The sequence below is a fragment of the Polyodon spathula genome, chromosome 22 (assembly GCF_017654505.1).
Source record: "Polyodon spathula isolate WHYD16114869_AA chromosome 22, ASM1765450v1, whole genome shotgun sequence".
Taxonomy (NCBI): Eukaryota; Metazoa; Chordata; class Actinopteri; order Acipenseriformes; family Polyodontidae; genus Polyodon; species Polyodon spathula.
In genome coordinates, this window is record NC_054555.1 from 28,238,807 (window position 1) to 28,262,158 (window position 23,352).

The following is a 23,352-nucleotide window of genomic DNA, read 5'->3' on the forward strand; positions in this document are numbered from 1 at the left end:
TCCCTGGCACTGTGGGGGTGGGGTGGGGGGGGTGATAGATAAAAAAGAACCTTGGAAAATGAACTCGTCTCAAACGTAAACAGATCACTGCGGAATCCTTTCATCAGCTCCCAGCGCTGAGCAGAGTTCCACTTCGGGCTGAAATCAAGAGCATTCGGATTGGGGTTGTTTTCTCTGAGAGAGGTGGGCGTTGCTGCAGTGAACCTGCAGGCCAGGGGGAGAGAGGAGTGCAGAGCCCATGGGACAGAGCAAGAGGAGGCTGAGTGAGATTGCCATGGTCACCCGCCTGACCACCTTGCAGCAGGAGCTGCTGAGCGCTTTGCTGGGGTCGGGGTTGAGCAAGCAGACGCTGCTGGAGGCTCTGGGGGAGATGGAAGCCTGCAGACCCCCCCAGGCCGAGGAGAGCCCCCTGGAGGAGGCGGGGAGCGAGCCGCGGCTTGGGGGGGGGGAGGACAGCTCGGAGGAGGAGGGGGAGGAGTTCACCCCCCCTATATTCAAGGAGCTGGAGGCTCTGAGCCCGGAGGAAGCAAGCCGACAGAGAGCCATGGTGGACAGGTTCTTACAGTAAGCACCCTGGGAGGAACCTCTCCCAAACTCCTCTGCTAAACCTGAGCGCTTCACAGTCTGCTGGAGCCAGGAAGAGTCCAGCTGCTCCTGGTGTTTCATGTGTCTGTGTTGCAGCATCCTAAGTGAAGTATAGAATAAAAAGAGGGCACATGTATAAAAGTAACAAGGCAAAGTGAAAATAGGTAGCCTAGCAGGAAGGGCTAGCTGTATAATCTAGCAGTCATAGTGAGCATGGTGAGATCACAGCCTTGCTGTCATACCTGTGCAATTGACCAGTATCTGAAATACCAGATAAATCACCTTCTTTTGAATCTCCTAATCTGCCGTCTCAGTCCAGAGTCCAGTCAAATAGATTGCTTTGCTTGAAAATTGAACGCGATCTACACATGCTATTTTACTGTTACTTATGCATATCATTTCACTGATCCAATAGATTTTAATTGAGCTCATTTTTTTATTTCTATGTATTTCTTTTTCTTAACCATGCTTTGCCCTATGCCTTTCCCATGCTCTTTCTGTCCCTTCTCTCCAAACGCTGCTCCACTTACCCTGATCCTTCTTCATTCTCCTCCTGTCACCTGTCTTTCTGTCTCTTGCCCTCCCTCTCTCCCTAGATTTTTCTTCATCTGTTTTTCTCTCCCTCACTCAGGCTCCCTCTCCCCTTCACTCTCTCTTCCTTCTCCCTTGTCTCTGTCCATGTCCTTCCCTGCTCTCCCTCCTCTCGCTCCATGACTCTGCATCTTCTTTCTCCAGCTCTCCCTGGAATGTTCTCTCCCTCTCCCCAACTCTATTCTGCTGCCTCCATTTGTCTCCTGCTCCCCCTCTGCCCAGCTCTTTGCCCCTCTCACTGCTCCCCCTCTGCCCCTCTCTCTGCTCCCTCTTCCCAGCTCTCTGCCCCTCTCTCCGCTCCCTCTCCCAGCTCTCTGCCCCTCTCCGCTTCCTCTCCCAGCTCTCTGCCCCTCTCTCCGCTCCCTCTCCCAGCTCTCTGCCCCTCTCTCTGCTCCCTCTCCCAGCTCTCTGCCCCTCTCTCCGTTCCCTCTCTCCGCTCCCTCTCTCAGCTCTCTGCCCCTCTCTCCGCTCCCTCTTCCCAGCTCTGTCTGCCCCTCTCCAGGGGTTTATTTTAAAGGCATAGCTCTCTAGTCCAGGCGGAGCCTTGCTGGTTACTAATTACCAAGGCCAGGTATTATTCCCTTTTCTTTTGTAAATGGAGAAAGGAAAAAGCACCTGTTTTGCATTCGATGATTAACTCCTGATTATACATTATCTGGAGTGACAGCAGGAGATAGGTCCATGCTGAGTTATTAATTAATGCATCAGCTCCCATCGCCCTGGGCTCACATGCTGCACACAGAGGATTAATACAGCTCTGTGTCAAACCAGCATATGATACATGCCTCCTGTGTGAGACAGCAGGTCTTCCTGCTGTGCATTTAGAGCGCTGAATATCACACACATTGGAGTATACACTATCCTAGCCTGGAGATACTGTAGGAATGCTGGTTTAGGAGACTCCGTTAATAAGACGACTCTTTCGTAGTGAAAACTTGTACAGTTTGGGAACAGCATAGTAGGAGACTGTTGTTCTATGAGAACCTTCCACTATCAGCACCTAAACCAACCATTACTGACTTAAAATGTCATGTTCAAGCCAGTCTCTGTGTGTGTCAGTGTGTGTGTGTGTGTGTGTGTGTGTGTATGGGGGGTGGGGGTGTGCGTGCGTGTGTCTGTGTGTGTTTGGTGCGTGTGCATGTGTGTGTGTGTGTGTATGGGGGGGGGTGTGTTTGATGCGTGTGCGTGTGTCAGTGTGTGTTTGGTGCATGTGGTGTGTGTGTGTGTGTGTGTGTGTGTTGGATTTTCTCTGATCAGCTGCCATATGGTCCTGCTTTTGTTGGAAATGGAAACATAGCAATCTGTTTTTAAAATGGCAACGCTGAAACGCAAACAGCTGTTTTATTGCTCCCAACTGGTGCTGGTCTTTGTTCGTTGTTTCCACTGTTATCAGCAAGCAAACAGACAAGCAGGGGGGCTGCGTGAAGGAAGTTAGGTTTCCATTTCATATATGAAAATACAGTCCTTATATAGATAGATAGATAGAGATATATACACTGCTGTACAGAAATCTTAGACGTGTTGCATTTTTCTACTCTGATGCATTATGAGCATCAACAATTTCCTCAAAGCCTCCACTAGTGTTTCAACTATTATAACAACCTTGACTTGCATAAAGAAGGAAACACATTGAGTGAATTAACTCACATCACTCGATTTTCAAGGTGTGGTATCCAAAGCATAATCAACAAGTACAGAGAAACATCATCTGTAATTGACAAACCCAGGACTGGAAGACCCAAACAGCTGTCTAACAAGGATAAGCAATACTTGAAGATAATATCCTTAAGGAGTAGAAAGAAGACAAGCATTGAATTGAACTGGCAGAAGGCACAGGTGTTGCTGTCCATCAAATCAACAGTACGAAGGTCCCTCATGAAATCAAGAATTAAAGGATGTGTGGCAGTAAGAATACCTCTGTTAAGAAAGGGGAACAAGACGGAAAGGCTAAAATATGCACAAGAACGCAGAAATGGGACTGTGGAACAAGGGTCAAAGGTGCTTTGGACTGTTGATTTGATGAACAGCGACACCTGTGCCTTCTGCCAGTTCTGTTGTCAATTCAACACACACACACACACCTGTGCTCAGTCGTTAACTCTACAGTGATGACTGCAGTGCAGTGCACAAGCTATAACTCAGTCCATGCTGATAACAAGGCAGGCTGATCAGATTAACCCCTTAGTTTCTGATCGACACATACACTGTTCCAGTAATATAGCTGCAGTATTCTGCTCAGAGGTGTCTTCTGGGCCCCAGTGTGGAGGGGAGATCTCAGCCCACGTCTTTCCCTGTGTTGTGCCAGGCAGGACTCGTGGCACGTGGCTAAGATAGTGAAGAGCTACATGCAGCAGCACAACCTCCCCCAGAGGGAGGTGGTGGATTCCACCGGACTGAACCAGTCCCACCTCTCCCAGCACCTCAACAAGGGCACTCCCATGAAGAGCCAGAAGAGGGCAGCACTGTACACCTGGTACGTGCGCAAGCAGAGAGAGATCAGCCAGCGTAAGTACATGCAGCTCTCATGCACTAATCACACAAGCACCTCAATCATTCACACACTAATCACACAGCATAGCATCTGTTTCATGAATGTACAATACTGTGTATTTATCCTGAAGCCGTGTTAAACAGTTAAAAAAATGACTTTTCTTTCCATGTGGGTTTGTGTCACTCCCCTAACACTCGCGCAATGCAAGTAGCAATCACATACAATGCTAACAGAGCACTGTAACCCTGTATATATTTATTTATTATCAAATCTCCCTCTTGAGAGCAGTACTAGCCCTGTGTACTCTAACAGGACTATCTCTCTGGTGGTGTTCTGACTCGCTCACCTCCCTCACTCCTCAGAATTCACCAATGCCAGCCAGGGACTGCTGGGGGACGACCCCACCGAGGAGCTGACCAATAAGAAGGTGCGGAGGAACAGGTTCAAGTGGGGCCCCGCCTCCCAGCAGATTCTCTTCCAGGCCTACGAGAGACAGAAGAACCCGAGCAAAGAGGAGAGGGAGGCGCTGGTGGAAGAGTGCAACAGGTGAGAGAGGAGCAGAGGGGGAGCGGAGGAGTGTCAGAGCTGAGAGAGGAGCAGAGGGGGAGAAGGGGGAGTGGAGGAGTGTCAGAGCTGAGAGAGGAGCAGAGGGGGGAGCGGAGGAGTGTCAGAGCCGAGAGAGGGAATGGAGAGAGGCAGGGGGAAGGGGGGAGGTGAAAGAATGGGTAAAGGAGTTAGGGAGTTGGGTGCTTTCAGGGGGGCGTGGTCATGGTGCTGTGGGTGTACCCCTGGCAGCTGTGTGTGTGTTGCAGGGCGGAGTGTATCCAGCGCGGCGTGTCCCCCTCTCAGGTTCATGGGCTGGGCTCTAACCTGGTCACGGAGGTGCGGGTGTATAACTGGTTCGCTAACCGGCGCAAAGAGGAGGCCTTCCGTCACAAACTGGCCATGGACTCGTACGGGAGCCAGCACCCCCCTCCCCACAGCACAGCCTCCGGGAGCCGGGCTGGAGAACACAACAGCAACCCCCTCAACACTGCCGGCCTCTCAGCCAGCCCCGCACACGGTGAGGCACCGACAGACAGACAGATACTCAGACAGACAGACACTCAGACAGGAAGACAGAGATACACACACACAGACAGGGAGACAGACCAAGGCCCAAGCCAAGGCCTCTCTCTCCCTGGGATGCTCTCATTACAGCAGTCCAGGCTCCTGCTCCTGTTGTCCAAAGAGCCCCAGTGACAGAACAATTGTAACTGCAGCAGTGACCTGAAAGAAGGAAACGTCTAACCCTGATTGCCTGTACCCTCCAGGTACAAGTACAGCTCAGAGAGACCACTAATAATAATACTACTACTACTACTAATAATAATAATAATAATAATAATAATAATAATAATAATAATCAGGGCCATTTCAATTTATAAAGATAAGTATTTCTTTTCTCTCTTTCGCAGGAGTAAGGTACAGTGAAGAACAGGCCAACGAGGGTCTGACATCCAGCATCAGTCACCATGGAAACAGCGGCATGGTAACCACACAGTCCATACTGCAGTCTGTGTCTCCTCCCGGCCTGGAGCCCAGCCACAACCTGCTGAGCAACGACTGCAAACCGGTGAGGGGAGAGAGGAGAGGAGGAGAGACAGAGGAGAGGAGGAAAGGAGGAGGGGAGAGGGGGAAGCTGAGCACAGAGGAAGGAGGGGGAGAGGGGAGACAGGGAGGAGATTGAGAAGAGGGGGAGGAGGGGGATAGGGGAGACAGGGAGGAGACTGAGTAGAGGGCAAGGAGGGGGGAGATTGAGAGGGAGGAGATAGAGGAGAGGGAGAAGAGAGAGGGGGAGGAGAGAGATAGAGCACCCAGACACAGCCTGCCACCGCAAACCAGCGAGGAGAGAGGGAAGTGGGGAGTGGGAGAGGAGGAGGGGGAGAGAGAGGGCAGATGAAAGAGAGGGAGGGGAGGGGGATACAGCCCAGGAACTGCTCATGAAGCAGTGATTGCACACTGGTGAGGGGAGAGAGGTGCTAATATACAGTGTCTACATCTATATAAACTGCAAGGCGTATGGTGCTGTGCTGTGTTGCACTGTGTGACAGTCTCCTCGTGGTCTCCCAGGTGACGGCTGCAGGAGAGACCCTGCCCCCAGTCAGCACCCTGACTGCACTGCACAGCCTGCTTCCCCACTCCGCTCACTCACACCCCCAGACCCAGGGGCTCATCATGGCCTCGCTGCCCAGCGTCATGACCATCGGCCCGGGGGAGTCGTCCTTCGTCATAGGTAACAGGATTCTCTGGTACCTCAGTGCTTTGCTAAGATCATGCGAGTGCTGTGTGTCTGTGCCGTAGACCTTCTGTATTTGAGTGCGGTAGTGCAGGGATGGAAATGAGACTCCCATTGCTTAGCAGTGTGATCCATTCCTGGTTTTACTATGAGTTTAATAAGACACACCTGAGCTTGTTACCTATACAAGGGCTAATCAAACGAAGTACAACCCGGAATGCAACAGGAGTCTTATTTCCATCGCAGTAGGGAATCTGTGATATAATGTCAATACCAGCCAAAGCTGGCCCTTCCACTCCTTGCTTCAACCCTGTTCTAAATTGTTTAAGTGAACCAATTCAACCTCAATCCAGACCCTGCCATAGTTCATTATCTCATTTTACTTCTTAAACCTGGCGTGGAATTGCCCTGCGGGACCATGATTGGACAGCCCTGGTCTAAACTGTACCCTTTTCAGTGCCGGTCTCCTGTCTGTCAATGCTGTAGTACCTATCTGTGCTGCACCCTGTCTCTGTCTCACTCTGTCCCACAGGCCTCGCCTCCACGCAGTCTCAGAACATCCCCGTCATCAACAGCGTGGGGGGCGGGCTCACAGCTCTCCAGCCAGTGCAGTTCCAGCAGCAGCTGCACCACGGACACCAGCAGCCAATCATGCAGCAGTTTCAGAGTCACATGGCCCAGAACTCCTTCATGGCCACCATGGCGCAGTTCCAGTCCCCGCACAGTGAGTCCTGGGAGGGGGCTTGCATCAGGAACAGGAGACGGGGGCAAGGGGCTTTTTAACAGACACTCAACACCTTGAGCTGATAAATACATGCTGGGTCACTTCTGGTGATTGTAAGTGGATGTCTCTGTGTTTCTCCAGTGTACAGCCACAAGTCAGAGCTGCCCCAGTACGCCCCCACCAGCCTCTTCCCTCAGACCATGGTGATCACAGACACAGGGAACCTCAGCACTCTCACCAGCCTGACCGCCGTCAAACAGGTAAGTGCACACCTGGGACAGGTAACACCTCTCACCTGAGAGAGATACCCCTGATGCCGGGCTATAGGTGCTGCACTGAAATATTACATGGAAAGACTCCCTTTCTTCTTCGCCTCCTCCTCCTCTCTGCTGCAGATTCTGACCTCGGATCCCGACAGCCAGTCGAATGCTCCGACCCACACGCCCGTGTCGCACTCCCAGGACGGGACCCTCCACCTCCTGCAGGGCAGCCCACCTGTGGCAGGTAACCCTCCAGCCATCTCACTTCTTAAAAGCCTTGATGAAAAGTTACTAAAAGGGATTGATTGGCTCAGCCTATACCAGCTCATTTTCCAACACTGGGGAATGGCCCTGGATTGCATCTACCTCTTTACTGTAGGAGTGATCCCAGAATTACAGGGATGGAAATAAGACTCCCATTCCATTGCAGTTTGATCCATTCCTGGTTTTGCTATGCCTTTAATAAAGACACACCTGGGCTTGTTATCTATACACTACAGCTAACCAAGCTCGCAGTAAAACCTGGAATGGATGAAACTGCTCTGCAATATTTCCATCCCTAGGATAACCATGGACAGAAGCAATCCAAGGCAATTCCCAAGTGCTGTAAAATGCTCTAAAGAAAACTCCAGCTCTGGCTTCTCCCACTGGGCGGCAGGCAGCCTGGTGATGTATCAGACAGCCTGGTGATGTCAAATCGACCCCTCTGCATTGAAGGGGTTCAGTAAAGGGCTTGACTGTCTCCTTGCTCTCCGCAGTGTCCTCTGCAGGCAGCCTGGTGATGTATCAGACCCAACAGGGCAACGAGAGTCACCCCCACCTCCTGCAGCCCCCCCTGGGCACCATAGAGACCTTCCTCCCTGCGCAGATGACCTCCTCCTCCTCACAGTAGCACACATTCTGAAAGCAGAGAACATCCCAGACCCTCGTCATCGCCCTGGCTGTACTAGGTGGTACAGCTGGGGCTCCACACAGAGCAGGGAGGATGAAGCCTGGTGAGTTGGAGAAGGTTCCTGTCCGCTCTCTCCGCTCTCTCATACAGTGTAAATGAACCAAAGGGCTGCTTATCGTTTCTACTGGAGATGCAAACAACGCCCGTGTATACCTTGTGCTGGGCAGCCTGTCCTTTATCACGCATAATCTTTCTCAATGTTTTGTAAATAAAAATCTTTTGTTTTTAATGCACTTTCGTTGAAACCGGTACTGATTTTCGTCGCCTTACACCTGCTGGGCTGGAAATCTCATTGCATAGCAGTTTGAGCTGCCCCTGGAACGGGTGAAAGTGCTGTGCAACAGGAGTCTTATTTCCATCTCCGCTTTGGCGTGCTCGTCAAGGCTCGGGTTTCTTAACGATCAACGCAGTGATGCTAATTGTCCCTTGAACTGGAACTGGACTCGTTGCAAGGTTACAGTGGAGGAACGTAGGCATCTGAAGGGAAAGGGATGATCTGTGTCCAGTGAAGGGGGTCCAGTGACGGGGTAACCAAAGGCTATGATCAGCCAATTCTATTTACAGCCTGGTAAATCTGCATTCATTACATTAAAGCCAAGCAAACTTTATGCACGTTCACAGAACCAACATGACCCAACGAAGAAAATACAAAATGCAAAGCTCGTACTTTTATAAAGTGAGTAAGCAAACCCACAAGTTTTGAAAGCAACCCCTTTAAAAGGTTGCATTTAACCCCCTCTGAACTGCAGAGCGCAAGAATGCAGACAAACAAACTGGAGTTAGAAAACATCCCTTTAATATGCAAAGGTTCTGTACAGTTGGAAGGCAGAACCCACTGAGGCTTATACCTTATTTCTACTTTATTATACAATCAGGATATGGATCTGTGCCCAGAGAAACAAACTCCAAAGAACCCAGCATGTCCCGTGCACACAGCTGGATGTGCAGTACATATACACACTGTACTGCTCCAGACTCCCAGCTTCTCAATGCCTTTCCCCTGTGCCACAGCCAACCTGCGTTTCCGTGTGCGGGTGGGTGTGGGCGCTCTTCTCCAGGCTGGGAAGCCGTCTCTTAGGTGTCCCGTTTCGCTTTGATTTTCCTGCCAGTCTCTGGGGTGCAGTTACCCTCCTCCTCCAGCCTGCTCTCTTTTAACTTCTTCTTCTTTTTCTTCTTCTTTGGAACCAGCGGTGTGGCGCTCTGCTCACTGCAGCTTCCCCCCTCCTCTCTCACTCCCTTCCTCCCCTCCTCCTGCACTCCCTGGTTCTGCTGGCTGGGGATGGCGCTGTGCTTCAGGATGTCTGTCCCTGACACCGCTGCCTCCCTCAGCCTTTCCTCCATCTCGCTATCCGAGTCACTGCAATTACACACAGGGTAGAGTCACAAGCCAGGGGTGCTGATGGCTCAGAGTTTAAAACAGTGCATGTGTGCTGTTCAAACGGAGCTGCAAGCTTTAGTATCCACATGCTAGAAACTCTGCAGTGCAAGCCAGTACAGTTCTGTGCACCTACAGTCTGCAAATCCACATTGCAGGGATTTTTAAGAAAGCAATGGCAGGCTTCTTAAGACGGCTTGTCTGATTGATTACAAACATTCCCTAATGTGGTTAAACTGGTTTGACCCTACAGTTGAAACATGAAGGAGATTTAAAATCTCACCTGGAGCTGGGAGGGGGGCGGCGCCTCGCTGCTGGGGGAGGGTCCGGTTCTGCAGTGCCCCCCGGGACGGAGGTGGAGAACAAACGAAATCCTGGAAAAACGACGAGATGGGGAGACGATGGAAATGCTTTTAAAAAGGAACTGGAACTGACCCCAACCCTAATTCTTCACAGTTAACTTCACTCTGTCACAGATAACTATTCTCAGGTGGCTTACCGTCGTTGTCACTGCCTGGGCCGGCGGGAGGACTTGCAGCTTCCTCTGTCACTGTTATGCTGCTGCAAAATTACAAATAAATTCCCTGTTAAAACAAGCTCTGCTAGTAAAACCTGGCACAGGGGACACGCTGCTGTGAGACAGGAAGGAGTCCGTCCCTGCAGTCAGACTCCCCTGGAGGCGCAGGGATGGGTTACTCACCCGTCCAGCATGGCGCTCAGCTTCTTAGCCACGTGTGCGCGGAACTCTGGAGTGGTCTGCAGCTCATTGGCATCGTGCTCGTGCTCATCCACGCGTGGGCTGCAAACAACAGCGACAGTCAGTCACGTGACCAAAGAGCTCCTTTAATAGGGTCCTGCTGACCTCGGGGATGAACAACAATGCTTCACTTAGGATACAGTTAGGGTGCACAGGAGTGTATCATTGGGGATCAAGTCACTGGCTCACTACCAGTAAAAAGGAGCGATTGTATTGAAGTATACTGTTAAAATAACCTTAACAAAGGGAGGACAACCAGCAATCAATATGACCCCTCTAATGAGGGTGCAAGCACGCTCCCACCCCTCCCTATCTCCTTCTAGTACTACAATGACATGAATCAGGCTGCTGCTGCCCAGGGGTCTCTTGTGTGGACAATATATTAAAAGAGAAACATGAATCAAAACACAAACCTACCGTCGACTTGGTCTGGCTGAAGCAAAGCCATTTCTCACACCTTTGGTGTTTTCACCTAAAAATTCAAATAAAAATGTGTAAACAATAAACACCATAAAACGCGTTATTATTCTGAATAATAATAATAAAAATAATAATAATAATAATAATAATAATAATAATAATAATAATAATAGGTTGCCATTAGAATGTCTTTGGCACCACCTCCTGGACAGAAGATCATGGTTATGTTCCGGAAACATGCGGTAAAGTCTGGGGTCTCTACATTAATTGTAAATACACTTGCACGAGTATAACCGCAGTACTGTGCCTGCTAATAATACTTGCAGTGTTTTCAAGGTTTACAGCCTCTGATCAGACGACTATGGCAGTCAGTATGAATGATATTTATAAGTATAACCTGCTCATGATAAAGCACTGGTTCTCAACATTAAAAAGATCAGATTAGGCAAATTATAAATTCAATTAAAGGTTCAATTATGTAATTAAGTGCTTGTTTGGAACAAAACCCAGCAGGGCAGTGTTTCCTTTCACAGCGCTCTGCAAGCGTCCCCGGGTACCTGCTTGGGTTTGCTTTTGAGTTTCCTTCGTGTCGAAACTCCAGGCAGCCTCCCGGAGCTTCTGCACATCCTCTTCACTGCTAGAATCAGACTCGCTCGCTGATGCACTGGGCACCGCCATGCTGGACTGGCCCAGGACCAAGCAGAAACGCAGTGCGTTCTGGGGTATGTAGTCCGGTACGCACAGAAGCCCCGTGGTTTAGATTCAATATCTTAAAATGCATTTAAGAAATATAATAACAGATGATGTATTGTATTCCATTCTAATTTCATTCGGCATGTATACTGTTTTAATCAAATATTATCTTGAAGGACACAGGGACTTTGAGGAAATTGAAAAAATAAAAATCCCTTTAGAGGGCGCAATAGATCTCTGATTTCAGGAATGTCACGGAGTGAGAGGGCAGACATCTCAATCTGCAGAGAACGATGTTACCATTCACATTAGGGATGAAGTGAACTGAACCTTCCTTTTTTGGAAGTTGGATGGCATGATCAGGATAACCATTCCCTGTGGAAATGCATTTTGAAATGTGCAGGGTGCCACCTCTTTACAAGGGGAAATCTTCTAACAGTGCATAGCACAGAATAGTTCTAGTATACTATGGTAACCCACCAGGGTTCAGGCGCTTATGTACAGGGCAGTATATACACTTGATCATGCTTTATTTTAAAGATTTGTTACACATTGTCTATTATAACTTCTAGGTAATGTGACAATGCAAAGCATTCAATCAGACATTCGGCATATATAATAAAACAGCACCAACTGACACAGGATTGCAAGCATGCCTGTCCCAAGTTATTATACTATCCTAAAGAAACTGCTTCTGCATCACAACATGCTATACCAATGAGTTTTATTTCTTTATACAGCATACATACCAAGATTCTCGTAAACACTGCATGTCTTTACTCACAAAGATATATATATATATATATATTTAACATACAGAGATATCTACAGATAAAGCCACACGTGCATATACTGTGGCAAACAAGAAAACAGAATCACTATTGGTTTCTCCTTGAATGTAAATGTAGATATGCGGCTGGCTGCAGTGTTGCCTGCTGTCACTATCCTCTCTGAAAAGAAGAGATCTCACTGATCAGACTGGAACGATTATTACTCACTGGTAATATTAAATGCATTTTAAAAAACAACAATTAACACTGTTTAATATTTGGTGTAATTTGTTTGTATATATATATATATATATATATATATATATATATATATATATATATATATATATATATATATATATAATTTCTTTTTTTTTTTTTCTTTATATAGTCCTTAATTTAAGTAAACCACTGCACTGCGCTTGTGTTTTTTTTCCTCATCTGAAAATGTAATAATATATTTAGGCATCTATTAGTATTAGCATGTGGTGTTCCAAAGAACACAGCACACTGATTAAAAATTATTCCGATATATGTCGTTATCCTATCATTATGGCAGTGTGACACTGTTTTGTGGCGCTTGCTGTTACAGAACATATTGTACTGGCATCACGGCATTTTGTTAAGATTACAGGAAATTGAAACTGCACTAAATCAAATTAACGCTATTATTATTATTATTATTATTATTATTAAAACATAGACCATTGAAATAAAAAACTAACAAACAGTATTTGGGTTATCACCTACACACAGTTCCCATTAAGAATCATAATAAAACGAAAATAATTCTACTGAAGGAAAATGCACGGCAGAGACTACATTACAGTTAGAGATCATCGTGAGAGTAACACTGACCCCAAAAACGACTGTAAGGACAGGATTGATCAGGTGTGGAAAATGAGGTCCACCCGTTCCTAATAACTGAGATATGAGGAGCTGTCCCGGTTTGGTGGCCAGTGGATTTGCCATGAGAGACTGAGACAACTCAAGACAACTCAGTCTGGTGCTCTCGCAATTACAGCAACGAAAAACAGGCTAGAGGATTTGAGCAGAATTGTTTTTGGTATCTTATTTTTATATCTTTTATCTAAAAGTGAAGATTCTCGTACAGAATCTCGTGCGATTCTTTGTCCTCTTTTTAACAAAAGAGGTCTGCAGTTACGGTTAGTTTAAGACTGTCAGTATGAAGACCAGCTGCTGTTTACAGCATTATAATCCAACCCCGCGGCTGATGTACAGCTGACTGCCTCTTATTTCTTTGCACGGCTCCACTTCATCACAGGCTGGTGTTGCAGAGGAGAAAGCCAACACAGCATCCACCTCTATTCTCTCTCATTAGCAGCAGCCCAGGTTCATCTGGGGTGAGCCTTTGCTTTGGGAGCTTTCTGCAGAGCTTCGGTCAATTTCTGCGTGTTAAAAAAAAAAAAAAAGAAGAAAAACAACATTATTAACAGTGTTTAAAAAATATCTCTGGCTTATTATTCTCTAGGAAAAGACCAAATGAGCTGCACTGTGGTGAAATCACAGCAGACCCACAGATACACGGTGACGTCAGATGTCAAGACGGAAGGGTTTTTAAGCTGGCACGTCTAGATGAAGTGATTTATAATAATCTCTTAAATTCCTATGCTTCCAGGTGAGATACTCGATCATAGCGAAGAAAACAAATCCCTTACTGATGAGATCGCCCTCTCCAATCCTGGCTGCAGTGCCATTTGACTTCTCCAAGTCTTTGAGGATCGATTCCTCGAAAGCTAGAGCTGCCAGCCGGAAGAAGAACCCCTGCACGTTCTCCCCTGAGAATGAGAAGAAACCAATGGAAATGAAGAGACAGTAATATGCAGACACACACAATACAGGCTTCGGAGCTGATTACAGTGAACTTCAACCAAAGCCACGCTGAAAAGCTACGGCCACGGTTTTGGCTCTTCATATGAATCTGTCGGCTTATTCACAAGCTGCTGTACGTGGAAAAGAACTATCAATGCAAAGATCTGTTGTTCCCCTCCATGTAGCAAGGGTTTTACTGACCTGTTTTAGCAGAGACCGACCAGTACTCTGCATGCATTTCTGAGGACATTTTAATAGCATCGTTTTCTGTTCTTTCGCACTCAGCCTGGGACTGAAAGGAAACAAAAAAACTTTGAGTTGTAATAGAGGCCCGACACTTTGTTACAGTAAACTGTTTAAGCCGACTGATTTGCCATAGACTTTAGTCGTGAAATAGGAAATATACAGCATTACATGCATTTGAAACAAAAAGTCAGAATAATGTAAAAGACGATTATAGTGTTGCAGAGATCAGAAATATTTTTGGATGTGGAAAATCTGGAATGTGTAACACCTACCACCAAATCCTTTTTAGTGCCCACCAGGAAGATGAAACAGGAGCCTGGCTCATTCTCCTTCAATGCATCTTCCAGCCACTGTCTGAAATAGACGAAGCAGGAATAAACAGTGACCTTCCTTTTTGTAACTGTGCAGTTCTTCACACTGTTTCTACACTTACATAGTGCATTCACGTGGCTTGCCCCAGCTTTTGCAATGCTTTGCCACGCTTCCCTGGGCTCTGCCTCTGTGTATATTTCTGCCTAACAAACAGGCACCCCAGATAACCCTCTGTGAACCTGAAACTCACAGATGTAAACTGCATTGGAGCTCTCTGCAGCCTGATCTCCTGCACAGCAGCCGAAAGAACAGTTTGCAGTACACAGTAACCATGCTTTATATTTGCAAAAACACCAGCTGATTAATTAATTCAATGTTTAACCCTGAGGACGCCCATGCACGTTATACAAACAGGCTTTGGGAGTAAAAAAAGAGTCCGCTTGCAATGAAAACCTCGGCTCAGTTTGTACATGCTGTTATTAATAAGGATAGGGAGAGACTTACCTTGTGTGCTCCAGAGTCTTAATATCAGCCAGATCAAACACTGTAATAATTACTGCAAAAATATCAAAGAAAACAATAGGGTTACGACAGGCTTGACAAAGGCTGGTGGAAACACAATACACTACAAGTCTCAGTCTGTGTCTGTTCTTGTTCTAATGATATCAATAACTTGAATATCTGTTTCTTCTTGTGTTAAGTGGCTCTAGTGATACGTTACTAGAAATCATCCAATGCTTTTTTCTGGGATCAATCCGCTCCCAGTAACGGAACGAGCGTTGACGAGCCCCGTAGTCTCTTCTTGTTCGTAACTTTTCTAATGTCTTAATGTTCTCAAGTCAAACCTGACTGCTCACCTTGTGCTCCCCTGTAGTACGCAGAGGCGATACACTTGAACTTCTCCTGCCCCGCAGTGTCCCAGCTAAAATACAGAGGCTTGCAATTAAACACACAGCCAAAGTGTGGAACTTGATTGATTGATGAATCAATAAACACATTTCAGTGCTGAAGACAAATTGTAATAATTGCATTAAAACTTTTTATTTTTAATCCTGGATACATTTGCAACAGGCGTAGTGATGACAGAGGACGTGGTCTGTTTGATCATTTTAACTTTTGCGTGATTAGTTCTCCCTCTGTAGCTCAAAAAAGGCTTCTTCGCAGTTCAGTTCTGCGTGTTAATGTTAATGTGTGAGTGAACGGGTTGTAACATTTTTGCATTTATATTTCTTGTGAGGCTGGTTAGACTGCATGTAGGTGGTGCAGTGGGTGAATGCTGTACCCTTTCAAATCTAGCTTGGGTCACAAGGGAAATGAGAGTCTGTGTATTAGTTGATGCACTGTCCTGCCAATCCAGCATTAGATTTCAACTTGTAAATGAACAGTGTATATGAACAATCTAAACCCTTAGTCAAGAGGGTATTATTGTACTTACACTTGAAGGGTGTATGGAACTCCAGCTATCTCGAACCGTTCTATTTCAAAATCCACTCCTATCGTTGCCTTGTAGTCCCTGTCAAAAATATCTTTACAAAACCTGGAATTCAAAAACAAAACCCTTATTTTGACACATAGACAGCACGCACAGCAGGGTTTGTTTTTTACTTGTATTTGCTCCACAGCAACAACAACGACTAGCAAAGGACATAACGGTTCGTGGACAAAACTGAAACAAAATGCAAAGAGTTCATACCTGTTGATGAGACACGTTTTCCCCACGTTCAGATCTCCAACCACCACCACCTTGGATATTTTAAGCCTGTGATGAGAGACGAGAGACAAAGACAGCTTTCGTCTCAGCAGCTCAATTCACCCGACACAGGCTCGTTCCAGATCATGATTCCTTGAAACTGATTTTACCTTGAATGTGCTACTTCATGACTAATGTTATCTTGTAGAGAGACATCAACGATCAAGTGACGCTGTTTCCGAGGAAGACAACGTAGTGTCATTTTTATCCTGATTTATGAGAACATGGTACTGAAAGGGTCAGTGTCTGTCGCTACTGAGCTAGTCGGACAGGGTTCTCAGTGATAAAGGTTGACAGGGGGGCACATTAGGACTTTAGAGATGAATTAATGAAGCAAAGACCCCTTTATAAAAACTAACCTCTGTGCAATCACCCTGCAGCAACACAAACAATTCAAATATACACAAACATCCCATGAGGCTCATCTGATTTCATTCAATTTAATAATTAATTCCATAATGCAAGTCATAATCCTCGCTGTGAATCGAGCTTTCAGTCTGCAAAATGTTTTTCACGCCCAAGCTCTGAAATGCCCTTGCTTTCGCATTTTCACTGTACCAGCAAAGAATCAACCTCTGGGGGTCAAAGAGCAACCAACATTTCCATGATCTCTTGCATGGAACATAACTATCCCACAGATGCTGTGTGCAGGGATGAATCCAAGCACACCTTTGAAATGAAAAGTGATAAAGCCCCAGTGTTGCGTGTGACGGTACCTACCCCACATTCCTGGTGTGTCGATCCTGACAGGCATTTCTCACTTGAACGTGGAAGTGATCTTTAAACTGGAGGCAGGCTTCAGGTGTGTACCACTGCAAATACAATTCATCACAGAGACAATGCACAAACGAAGGGAGGATGTCCCAAACTATTTAACCTTTAAGTCTTGCGTCTGCTACTGAATCGCAAGCTTAAGCATAACCTAAGCACAGTGGGACATTTCTAACTGTGTAAGCGAAAGTAACTCTCCAACAATGTATTAACAATTAGCATTAAAAGCAGTGCTTATGGTGTTTGATGATGTCTGCATGCTTCTTGAAGTACTTGTGTGCCTTCGTTCATACACCCAGCCTTGTAGCAGCTGATAAAGTATGTGTTGAAATGTGACTCAGCACATTTGATGACAGACTACGCTTGTCACTTCTTGCCCTGGAGGGATCAGCTTTCAATAACAATCACAATTCTGTCACACAGACAAAAAAAAAAAAAAAAAAAAAAAAAAAAAACTAAACCTGTTGTGAAGTTTACAGGCTGGTAAGACCACTCAGCTTTATCCAGTAATGCACTATTGAGTAGTTGGAGGTATGCATGAAAAAAAAGCAATATGCGCCAAAAAGGCACTTCCTAGATTCACAGCAAATAACTCTCTTTGTATGCAGCCTCACTCCAAGGTGATATTAACAAACTGGAAAGCATGGCTCTATGACTGAATTATACAATACCTTTGAGGCATTGACCCGAAAAACCTTCACTGGGTTGAGACATGAATTGCATTGCGTTAACAAATTAATATTGTGTAAAAGAGATTTATTTTTACAACATCCTTGATTCACTGTGTCACCTATTAATCATTCGATGTGCGTAGGCTTTGTGTAAATACAAATACATACATGTTAACTTAAAAGACATGCACACAGTATGGCCTTGCATGTGTTTAATGAAGATGCAGGATGTAGACTCTATTAGTGTGTTGGGTTTTGTAATTAGTATAAATAGGATGTTGTATAGACTGTAATGTTACGCCTTGGAGAGATGGCAACACGCTGATACAAGATACCCCAGAATAAACACTCAAATGTCGCCCCGTAGAGTCAGACAAAAGTATTGCATGTAAAAATAAAGAGCCAGGCATGCATGAATAGCTTGAGAAACTTGAAAGTCTGCCAGATTTACCCCAGGTAAACAAAGAAAGAAATGATCCTGAATTCCACCCATCAGCTGGTTTTATCCTGCAGTGGACAATACAGGTCACCAAGGGGGAAAAAGGAAAAAGCTGCCAACAACAGGACTAGCGTTCCAGAAATGACAACGCTGTCCTTAGAAGAGTCTACCACTATGCATCCACCATACACACAGCCATTGCTTTACCATTCATCTAGGGCTTCACAATGCTTACCGATGCTTTACCCTGCTCTTACTATGCTTTACCATTCCTCTAGGGCTTCACAATGCTTACCGATGCTTTACCCTGCTCTTACTATGCTTTACCATTCCTCTAGGGCTTCACAATGCTTACCGACACTTTACCCTGCTCTTACTATGCTTTATTACACATTGCTATGCTTTTACTGTAAGAAACTTTTATGTGGCTACGCTGGAGAAGTCTGCTGTAACCTCTGTGTCCTGGCTGAAAACATTCACATCACACGGCTCCTTCACTTAATCCAACGAGTCAGCAGCTTTTCTCTTTGTTCTGAGCAAAACCTAACAGGCACTGATTAAAGTCATGCTTACCACACTGGATCAGCATTTCAGGGTTGGATAGCTTGAAAAATAATAGACAGGCAGTCATGTGGCAACAGCAGTACCAAGAGCTAATCAACTGTTGTTGACTATCCCTGCGATACAGTGGAGCTTCATAAAGGATCATGTCACCAACTATGTTCTTCCCATTGTGCTGCTTTTACCCCTTATAAAATTTACCACAGTACATCTGCATGGTAAACTGTGTATTTAACAGAGTTCATTACAGTTTGCCATGCTTTACCATACCTCTCTGTGCATTACATAATGCTTTACCGGGCTTTTTCACTTTGCTTTATTACACTTTGTAATGCTTTTACTGTAGAATTTTTTTTTTACAAGGGATCACACTATTGTAACAATTTATATATATTAAAAAAAAATAAAACCACTGACAAAGACACTGCTCATCGGTCGAACTCTTTTTACAATTGCTTTTGGAAATGTGTTTCTAAGCGGGAAAATACACTGGAGCACATTTCCAAAGTGTTTACTCCAGTTAATAACTAACTAAGGAACTAGCATGGAAAGTCTTTGTAACTCTTTCAAACCCTAATATACCTGCAGAGCGCTCTCATTCTGCAGCACAGCAGTATAACCCTAACAGACAAAGCAAGATCAATGCCCCATTTCAATTTGTTTTTCAAAGACAGTGAAACAGACACAGAGTTAAAGGGTTAACAGCATGCACTAAATGAAAGTACTGGTGATTTTAGAACCAGTAGAACAGTACTGGCAGCAGTTTCCTATTACCAGTACAGATTCTACTGCCAGTAAGAAGCCCCAAAAAGACAGGACTGAAGAAAGAGAAATAGTTGTATTTTATTGACTTCAGAGAAAGTGAAACGGCTGTTATATTAAGATTTTGTTTAGTGCAGGCACTGGCAGCAGCAGAATCAGCTGCCTTGGTGCCAGTAAAACGCCTACTGGTAGTAACATCTGCCTTATTTAAAAGATTACTTTTGTTTTACCTTTGGGAACTTGGATATCAGTCTGTCTCTGCTAACCTGCGTTGATAAATGCAACTTCCCGTTATCCATCTTCCAGCTGTGATTCAAACCCGTGCACTGGTTAAGTGAGAGAGCAGTCGGTTTCGCTCGGCCGCTGCGGGGGGAGAGAGGAGCGCTGTGTAAACACACTGCACACAACAGCTGTCTAATAATGTAATGACTGTGATTTTTGTTTAAGTTTTCGTATGCACATTTTCAGTAGGGAATGAAATAAACTTTTTATTTTTTTTATTTTTTTATACACTAAGCATGAATAAAAAGTCACATTAGTTGCAGTCTGAATTCAAATGAGTAAGCCTGTACTACCAGCTGCTCCGGTAGCGCTGGCAGGCTGAGTGAAATGCTAGCAGTGCAGTAGTAGCATCATCCTAAGTACAGGCTTTTACTTACAATTTATGCCACAGTGTATAACGTAATATAACGATTTTTATGCATAGTCAATTATTAGACACGTTTAGCTCGCAAGGTATTTTTAAAAAAATGGTTGTAACACGATAACCCATAAATAATAGGGCCAACACACACCAAAGACGACTGCCCTATTCCAATGAAACATAAACATGTACTGTAACTGTACTGACACGTAGATTAGCACTGGAAACAGTATATTAGCAATACTTACACAGCCTCTGCTGAATGCAAACGCTGTTGTTGTTGTCGTTTGAAGGAGAGTGAAGAGTCAGCAGCAACCGTGAGCTTGTGTGTGTCGCGGACCGAAAGGTTACCATGGCAATCGGCATCCCCGACAGAACGTCGCGTCACAAGGGCGGGGCTTTAACAGCAGTGCACGTGTGTCAGAGATGTCAATTTGCCATTAATAATTTACTGAACAGAAAAATGTTGCAGCAGGTCGGTTTAATTAATCGATTTGTCCTCGGCTGTACAATGAGGATAATTGTATGCATTATATAGAAGTAATGAAGCCACATAACGCCAAGAACCTGCTTTACTGAAGCTGCAAGATTCAATTCAGCTTTTGGTCATCCAGGCAGTTCAGTCAAGGGAATCAAACTGTTTTCAAAGCTAGTACTTACATGTACCCTTTGGGTAGCTTACTGTTAATAGGTGTGTTAAACATCAAGTTCGACGTGCATTTTGACGTAAACACGTTGAGAAATGTGCCCTTTGTTTATTTTTTAATGTATTTTTTTAAATGTCAAAATCTTTCAAACTTGAGTATGCATCAGAAACACTGAAGGCTTTCATATACTAATCAATGCACTACTGCCGTTAAGACATTTTTTTTAATGAAAGGGGCAGATCAGAACCACCGCAACACATTCAAATTGAACTAGACATTAAACACTCCCTACACATTATAATCACTCCTCCGCCCCGCCCCGCACGCCCCGCCCGCCCGCCCTCGACCACGCCCACTCCACGGCTTTGGAATTGACACGTGGGCTCGCGGTTTCTAAGCAACTGAAGCGAGCGGAAGACGCTGACTGTAAACTGAACACAATGCTAAAGTAACTGCGGGGGGTTTAAAATAAACTTTGCAAGGTTTATAGAAAGCCAATTATCTATCACATGTTTTTTAAGGTTCATATGTTTAACTTAAATTAACTTCAGATTTTTGTTTGTCTTCATATACGGTTAGGTATTTGTTTTGTGAAACTCGTAGCCGACACTTGCAATCTCTCCTTGCGCAACCGGGGCAACGTTACTTATTTAGGTTTCTATTGCAACGTGTTTAAGTAGTTTGATTTTTCAGTTGCTGATATCTGCGTTTGTATACTCTGTATATTTACCTCTTATCAGATATGACCACTATTCGTATCTCGGGGAATTTACCCCCGAATATCGATTGCACCAAAGCCCCCGTTGCTTTCGGAAGACGGGCTCTGCCCAAACTCAACGAGGAACTGCAAAGCCCGGAGCTGCTTACCCGGCAAAGGGCGCTCATGTCCCTGTGCGATTTGGTACACGACCCGGAGATCGCTTTAGAAGCCATGCGTATCGGTAAGTTCCAAGCTTTCCTGTCGGCTATTTCACGACCCAAGCACGGCAAAGCGCACACAAGACACAAACAAGCGAGGTCTGGGGAGTGCAGTGTTTTGTGATTGATCACAGTGGGGTTTTTTTCAGTGATAGGGTGACACAGGGGGTAGTTTTTCTTCAGCAGATGGACCTTCGGGACAAAGCATCACAAACTGCAAAGTGCACCACGATGGGCTGGTTTGATGTATGATATACTCATTATGTTATGATTATATTGTGGAAATGCAGAACAGTTGGTTAAATGACAGGGATATTCTACGATGGGACATGGTTTTTCATCAGTAATGTCCCGTGAGTCCCAAGCGATTTTCTTCTGCTACAGTTTGTTGTTAGTTTGCAGCACACCTGCCATGTTCATCAACACACTATCCTGAAAAAAAAAAAATGTTGTCAAGAACGGACTGAGATCAATCTCAAAGGCAAAATAGAACGGCGGCTTCATTAAACCTGCAAAATATCTATGAGCAACGGTAACAAATGACGGCTGCGTATCTCGAGCTATCATCAACAAACAGAAGCATATTAAACCGTGTGCTGCGCGGATCGTTGAGATATATGAAATGCATACAGTACCCCTCTGTGCTGAATGATGTCATGCTATCAACGGCTGTCACTAGCGCTAATGTGCAATATGTGCAGAGAAATAGGCACAGGTGGAACTAATCACATTGCTAAGTGTATAATGTCAGCTATTGCCATGGAAACAGGAATCGGATTGAGTGCTTTTAAAAAACAACCTTTTCCATGTAGAGGGGTCTTTGAAGTGCGCGTTACCAGTTTAAGGTCAGCAGGGTTTTGCAGATATTGTGGGTCATCGGTTTTGTGTATTAAAGATGGAAATTTTCACTGCTATGATTAAGAGTGTCAACTTTTAACCCACTTCAACTGTAGGGTGTCTGGACAGCCTAAAACTTCTCCTTCGAGATGTGGACAGCACAGTGCGCATGAAAACCACAGAGGTATTCTACCGTCTCGCTACCCATAACGCAGGAAGGTGAGCCACCATCAATGGACATTGAAACACATTCATTCTGTTGCTTTGCTGTTTTTGTGTGTGTTTGTTTTGCAAGCGAGTCATAATTCCTGTAGCACAAACAAAGTTTAATAAAGTGTAAGTAAGCACTGGAAAGCCCAGAGAGATAATAAAGCATATTAATGCATGAAATGGGTTTAAAAAACGCATGGCAAACCATTAACTATGGTAAATGCATGCAACAACTACACGCTTTCTATGCACAATGACAGTAGTAAACTTTTAGAAGGGTTAGTTCTTGCAGACTCTACAAGGCATGCTGTGTGCATTGAATTGAATGGTGTGGCATCGCCCCATGCTGGGAAGCGGCTGCTGTTTGAAAACCCTATTGTGGATGTTTCAGGTCTGTGGATGTTTCTTGTTAAATGTTGTCAGTGAAGAGGAAATGTCATCTTCAAGATGCCCTTTATAACACAGCTCTGCAAGGAGAAACATAAGCCTGCCTATTTGGCTCACAGACTGTCATGCTGGCAGAAAGGTTGAGAGGCGATGAGCAACACGTGACATGAGCTGAAAATAGGACCAATAAATAGTCTGCACCGCACACTCATTCACTTAATGCACACCCGTTTCTATTCTGTAACAGGCTATTGGTGCAGAATGAAATGGAGCTAATCCACGGGGCTGTTGTGGTCTTCTTTAAAGGGTTGCGTTTCTGAAGAGCGACGTTATCCTTCCTCTGGCCCAGCTGTTTGATGACCCGGTGGATATCTGTCGCAGGAACATGCACATGGCCATTGAAATGATGTCAGAGTTTCCAGGCGGTAAGAGAAAGGGCTGCAGGCTCTTGCACAACACTTGCACTATA

General features: G+C 45.3%; 4 protein-coding genes across 4 annotated transcripts in view; 2 read left to right on the plus strand and 2 right to left on the minus strand.

Moving 5' to 3' along the window:
* Positions 1–31: 31 nt before the first annotated feature.
* On the plus strand, positions 32–7,914 carry LOC121296954 (hepatocyte nuclear factor 1-alpha-like). The gene is made up of 10 exons (XM_041222920.1): positions 32–564; positions 3,482–3,681; positions 4,030–4,213; positions 4,480–4,730; positions 5,125–5,282; positions 5,780–5,942; positions 6,478–6,669; positions 6,811–6,929; positions 7,065–7,173; positions 7,688–7,914. Exons 1-10 carry the CDS (start codon positions 239–241, stop codon positions 7,819–7,821), a joined length of 1,836 nt encoding a protein of 611 aa, XP_041078854.1. The 5' UTR covers positions 32–238; the 3' UTR covers positions 7,822–7,914.
* Positions 7,915–8,644: 730 nt separating this feature from the next.
* LOC121297363 (protein CUSTOS-like) lies at positions 8,645–11,139 on the minus strand. The gene is made up of 6 exons (XM_041223649.1): positions 10,991–11,139; positions 10,431–10,485; positions 9,957–10,055; positions 9,756–9,817; positions 9,540–9,630; positions 8,645–9,238 (listed from the first exon to the last, which is right to left on the minus strand). Exons 1-6 carry the CDS (start codon positions 11,109–11,111, stop codon positions 8,956–8,958), a joined length of 711 nt encoding a protein of 236 aa, XP_041079583.1. The 5' UTR covers positions 11,112–11,139; the 3' UTR covers positions 8,645–8,955.
* Positions 11,140–12,295: 1,156 nt separating this feature from the next.
* Positions 12,296–20,223, minus strand: LOC121296934 (ras-related protein Rab-36-like). Its single transcript, XM_041222884.1, has 11 exons — positions 20,133–20,223; positions 19,472–19,604; positions 16,758–16,849; positions 15,981–16,046; positions 15,723–15,824; positions 15,145–15,209; positions 14,792–14,843; positions 14,248–14,329; positions 13,931–14,021; positions 13,576–13,695; positions 12,296–13,305 (listed from the first exon to the last, which is right to left on the minus strand). The coding sequence occupies exons 2-11, from the start codon at positions 19,538–19,540 to the stop codon at positions 13,235–13,237; spliced, it is 810 nt and encodes a 269-aa protein (XP_041078818.1). The 5' UTR covers positions 19,541–19,604; positions 20,133–20,223; the 3' UTR covers positions 12,296–13,234.
* Positions 20,224–20,944: 721 nt separating this feature from the next.
* Positions 20,945–23,352, plus strand: part of LOC121297304 (radial spoke head 14 homolog) — a 56,137-nt gene continuing 53,729 nt past the window's right edge. The window contains exons 1-3 of the mRNA XM_041223545.1: positions 20,945–21,472; positions 22,403–22,505; positions 23,190–23,308. Of these exons, the coding sequence (XP_041079479.1) occupies positions 21,274–21,472; positions 22,403–22,505; positions 23,190–23,308 (421 nt within the window). The 5' untranslated portion in view covers positions 20,945–21,273. The remainder of the gene's footprint in view (positions 21,473–22,402; positions 22,506–23,189; positions 23,309–23,352) is intronic.